The 5,732-nt window shown below is 36.0% G+C and overlaps 1 protein-coding gene across 1 annotated transcript; it reads left to right on the top strand.

The window, feature by feature from the left end:
* The first annotated feature begins 259 nt into the window (after positions 1–259).
* LOC145600136 (nuclear transcription factor Y subunit C-1-like) lies at positions 260–5,021 on the top strand. The gene is made up of 2 exons (XM_081656032.1): positions 260–1,131; positions 4,667–5,021. Exons 1-2 carry the CDS (start codon positions 422–424, stop codon positions 4,668–4,670), a joined length of 714 nt encoding a protein of 237 aa, XP_081512158.1. The 5' UTR covers positions 260–421; the 3' UTR covers positions 4,671–5,021.
* Positions 5,022–5,732: the final 711 nt, after the last annotated feature.

Genomic DNA, 5,732 nt, shown 5'->3' with positions numbered 1-5,732 from the left:
AGCTCAGTTCAGTTTAGTTCAGTTCATTTCAGCTCAGCTCCTAATTTTCTTCTCTTATAAAATATTCATTTCAGTTCAGTTCAGCTAAGTTCAGTTCAGTTCAGTTCAGCTGAGTTCAGTCAAAGAGAACATACCCTAAGTTCTCATTCAATCCAAATCCTCCCGCTAATTGCATCCACATCACACAAGCCCAAAAAAAATAAAAAATAAAATAAAATAAATAAAAATAAAAATAATTTTTTTTATTAAAATAAAATTATAGAAATAAGAAAAAGAAAAGTGGCCCTTCCATCTTCCCAAATCCCACACCCATCACATTCTCATCTTAGAAATCTGTACTACACTCTCTCTACCTTATCTCCCTCCTTCCTTCCCTCCCTATTTCTCTCTCCTCTCAACCCAAACCAACTCACCGGTATTAATGGAGGGCAACCAATCACAACCACCGCCGCCGCAAGCCGGCCCTTACCACCACCTCCTCCAACAACAGCAACAACAACTTCAAATGTTCTGGTCCTACCAACGCCAAGAAATCGAAACTGCCAACGATTTCAAGAACCATTCACTCCCATTAGCCCGCATTAAGAAAATAATGAAAGCCGACGAAGACGTCCGCATGATCTCCGCCGAAGCACCAATTCTGTTTGCGAAAGCCTGCGAGTTGTTCATTCTTGAGCTCACTATTCGCTCATGGCTCCACGCTGAGGAAAACAAGCGCAGGACGCTTCAGAAGAACGATATAGCCGCAGCAATTACTCGTACCGATATTTTCGATTTCTTGGTTGATATTGTTCCTAGAGATGAGATCAAGGATGAGGCTGCTGGGTTAGGAATGGTTGGTGGAATCGTGGGGCCTACTGGGGTGTCACCGCCTCCTGGGGTTGGTGTTCCGACTGCGAGTGGGGTTCCGTATTATTATCCGCCAATGGGACAGCCGGCGCCTCCTGGGGTTATGATTGGGAGGCCGGCTATGGACCCTTCCGGGTTGTATGGAGTTTCGGGTCCGCCACCGCCGTCTTCGGCGTGGCAGAGTGTGTGGCAGAGTGGGCATGCGGCCGGTGACGATGGGTCTTATGGAAGTGCTGCTAGTGGTGGGGGGAATAATGGCCAGGGTAGCCTCGATGGCCAGAGGTAAACTTTAATTATCTACTTCCTCCGTTTTTTTAATATTTGTAATTAATTCCTCCGTTCTTTAATTATTGCATCGGTTAGATTATTTTTCACACATTCTTCTTTTGATTGTGATGTTTGGGGTAACTTATTTTTGTAGTTGGATCTGTTTGAATTGAGGGAATATGTTACAAGTTTGAGGCAAAAGTGGAATTTTGAATTTGATTATTCTATAATAAAAAATAAATTTCCCCCTTTTGGTTTTCTTTGGAAGATTAAAAGCATAAACTTTACTGATAAAATACTAATTGTATTACACCAGTTGACATGTAACACTTGAATAAATAATAAGATTACACTAGTTGATGTGTAATTTTGTAATATACTAGTATTTTATAATATAGTATCATTCAAATGGGGCTCAGGTGAATCATTACTGTGTAGCTGCTGATTGGTGGAAAACTGTTTTTGGGGTTTGTGTAGGTGGTGGTGGGGGTTGAGGACAAGTAGCGGATGTATTTACTATTCTCTACATTTTTAAAAGCGCACCTCCATGGGGTGGCTGACTGGTCAATACTTACTGAACTATAATCCTCTTAAATTTTACGGTTTTTAGGACCCATTTTTTTCCATTTAATATATATTTTCGTAATCCATCCCACTAAAATTATCTCATATTCTTTTTCAGATGTCCCATTTAGTTTGTCCTATTTGCCTTTTGGTATATGTTCCAGTTGACAACCTATGGGCTTTTGAAAAATGATCCACTTGCTTTCGAATGAACCAATTCTTTAAAAAGTTAAATAAGGATATGGGGAAATCTTATTTGAATGGAGGAGACTCTGTAACTTCTACTATAGTGTGTATAAGCAATCACAAACAAGCTCAACCTATGGTGTGATCATTTTTTTGAGACTGACCCAAAGGGGATCAATTTGAAATGGATGAGAGTTCACATAATCACATGCCTTGTTATCAACTTATGACTGGTTAGAGTAACACACCATTACACAACTACAAAAATGATTTTGTTTTGGATGAAGTATTTGTTGTTCCCGATTGGTCTATCCCCTCATTCGGAACAAACTGTCACTTGAATATATTCTAAGATAAGAGTGTACCATGTTGAGATGTGTTGCTGAATGGTTTAGCTGAGCCAACTGAGTTTGGATCTCTTTTATTCATTGGTGAATTGGTGTTAATGCTTAATTGCTGCCAATGAGCATGACCCTCTCAACTTTCAACTCTCATCTGGTTGGGAAAAGACATTTGTTAGGATCCGGTGTATGTGAGGTTGCTATTATTAAGCAGTTTGAATTGGCTTTTGACATCCTAGTAGAACAGATTGTGGCACCATTGGAGATATTTCTTTAAGTCCAGAAAATGGTATGATGTGATGCCGGAAATAATTTTTATCCAACCATTAAATGGTTGTTTATTAGCAGAGGATCCATATTGTGGTGCATTGACCCTTGAAATAAAGATATTGGGGTTGGAGAGAGTGAGGGATAGCTCAAGTGATTAGAGCTTAATTCCCGATTTCAAGAGCTCCTGTGATCAATTCACATTACCCCCTTGTGGCTCTCTATATACAACACCCCCCCCCCCCCCCCCCTAAAAAAAAAAAAAAAAAAAAAAAGAAAAGATATTGGGGTTGGACTTGTCAATTGGTTCATAATCGTGTCCATTTAGGAATATCAACTGCCATTTACTAGCTGTTGTATAATCCTGATTGTATTTGTGGTAGGCTTTTCCTTCTCATTGGAGAACTTGTCTTCCAATGTCACAGAATTAGCAGTGAAAAGATCTGATAGAGGATGGAGGGTTGATAAAATTGTTGCTGATTAATATTTGTTTAGCTGCATCAAATATTCTTTTGTCCAACATAAGACCCTGGCATTCTGGCAATGTTTAATTGATTACTATCCCATAGAGGGTATCAAGATGGCCAGCCGGAAGAGATAGGAGTGATGATTGAACATTAGGGTTCTGGAACAAGTGAGATAGCAGTAGGTTGGCCAACCAACGATACTTTAAGCTAAGAGAAACAACCACTGTTGAGAGAATATGTTAAAACTTGAGAATTCATATTACATGGCTATTTGTCCTAGTCTCAGACTCTACTAGTTCATGGAAATCGTCAATTAAGGAAATGAAATGTCCAAGTATTCATACCCATACCAAAGTGTTGAGGATCCAACATGGGTAGTTGAGGTTACGTATAGAATTTGATGGAGTAATTGCAAGCTCTGACCTTTAAATAAAAGTTAGATCTTTTCTTATGTGACTTTGGTTTTCTGAAGAGCTCAGGGAGTAGTAAATTACTACGAGTCTCAGCTGTTGAGTTGAACACTTGGAAACAATATAATTTGAATTGGACAGAATATGAAACAACTGAGAAACATTTGACCATACTACGCTCTAGATGTTAATTGCTTGCATAAGTTTCTTCGTTGTGAATATAGTATGCACATAGTTAGAACTCAGGAGCCTAACTTAACATGAAGCTCTGGAACTTCAATTTTGACTCATATAAGTATTATAAAAAGATAGGTTAAAGGGAGGGGATAGTAAATTAGTATGTAGAAAGTACAGAGCAGAGTAGTTAATGCTGTAGAAAGAATGTAGCTGAGCCTGGTGTATGGCTAAAATTCTGTGCTGGTTCTGAGGTACTAGTTTATGTCTTCATACCAAAAAATTCTCTGAAATGTTGCTCAAACGACTAGGCATCTTAACGGGTGATAAATGTTAAATCCACACTGCATGTAAGTCTTTTAAGGCATCCAAGATGCTGAGTTATCATGCTTTGCTTGGAAGATCATACCTTATAATTCAATTGGTAGTTTTGGTAGGAGAGCACCTATAATTGTTGCTTATCTTAACTTTAAACTATTGTGAAATCGTTGAGTTCATGGGTATTATATAACTTTAGTTATCTTTGAGCTGTTGTAGCTGTGCCTATGACCAGAACAAACTATTGAGAAAACAATGATTTTTAAATTTTATTTTTTATTTCTATTATTGACTAGTTTCCCTTGAACTTGTTTGAGGTTTTGGTGCATTAGTTCTGTCACTGAATTCTTGTCTGAACAGAAAAAGAACTAATGACTGCTATTCGTAGTTATTTTGTGTTGTGTGTTTCTCACATTTTTGAAGTCTACCATTGCTTAGGATTTTTGTTGTTTTCTTCATTCCCTTGCAGAAGTGTCATAATCATATCTGCATTAGGAATTAGGAAGAATGGCAATAGTTTTCAGGACATATAATATTCCCTTGTCTAATGGGTCATCTGCTTTCTGATGCATCAGAATGTTTATTAGTGCATGTCAATTTAGGTCTAGAAATGGTGCATATGTATTATTGATGGGTATTTATGTCAGCTAGTTAGTTATGAATTGAAGCGCCTCTAAATACAAGTCGATTGAATACTCTTGAGTGTAATGCCTTTGAAATTCGTTTTTTCGATTTGCATACTTATATATACTGCTCTATTTTTGTTATAATATAGCTTCTCTGTAAGGTTTCGGCTATTTATACAACATTTTTGTTGTTGCAGCTAATTAATTCATTCGCCGATATGTCCACCAGTGCGTTGTAGGGTGATGAGGTGTGCAGATCTCCGACAGATTTTGGCATGCTTATGAACTCCTAGAGCACACTCCGGTATTATTAATTTGCATATAATTGCTAATGTAATGACTTCAGAACTGCTAGAACACATTTAATCTTGTTCAGTGGCAGTCAAAACTCGAAATGATGCAAGAATTATGGACTCTTTACCTTATATTTGCAGTGCTTTTTTTAGCATCATGGCATTGCTATTGATGTGAGCTAGGGTGTATAAGTTGTTGAGACAAAATCAAATGTCCAAACCAAATCAAAGAAAATCGATGATTCGGGTTTCATTTGTATCCAAGAAGTGCTGGAAAAGTTGGATTTTCGATTTGGATTTGTTTGTAAAGTGTGTTGATCTTAAAAACTTTATTGATACTAAGTACCTTTGCATGAAAATTTAGTTGATGTTAAACAAATTGCTTTCTTGTAAAATCCTGACTCACTTCTGTTTCCTTATTTTTGAACCTGGGTTATGTTCTATTATAAAAACTAATTTTTAAAACTTTTTGTTATTTATTCTTACTAGGTTAGATCTCGTGCCATGCACGATGATCTTTATATATAATTATATATTATTGATTGAGAAATATTATAATTATAAATTAGTCAAGAAATAATAAAAGTATGTGATATGTTAATTTGATATTTGCAATTTTTATTATAGCTTCCAATACACAATTAAAACAAAGTAGGCAAAAAAATCCGAGCAATATTTTTTTTTTTTATTGTAAAATAGGTCACTAATTATTTAAAAATATTTACTTTTGGTATATATTGCCCAATTTTTTTTAGAAAGATTTGTGAATAAATATTTTATTTTAAATATAATAATTATTACATGTCAATAGGGAATATGTACAAAAACAAATAATGTGATCTTTGTAAATGATTTGTTTTCTTATTAAAATATTTTTTTTTAAAATGAAAAATAATAATTAAGGACACCTCCGGAGATGACACGTGTCATCGCTGGTGTGTCTTTTAGTATATAAAGTATTGATTAGGAT

The sequence above is a fragment of the Chenopodium album genome, chromosome 2, assembly GCF_948465745.1.
Source record: "Chenopodium album chromosome 2, dcCheAlbu1.1, whole genome shotgun sequence".
Classification (NCBI taxonomy): Eukaryota; Viridiplantae; Streptophyta; class Magnoliopsida; order Caryophyllales; family Amaranthaceae; genus Chenopodium; species Chenopodium album.
Note: the sequence above shows the minus strand (reverse complement) of the source record. Positions and strands in the feature narration are given on the sequence as shown.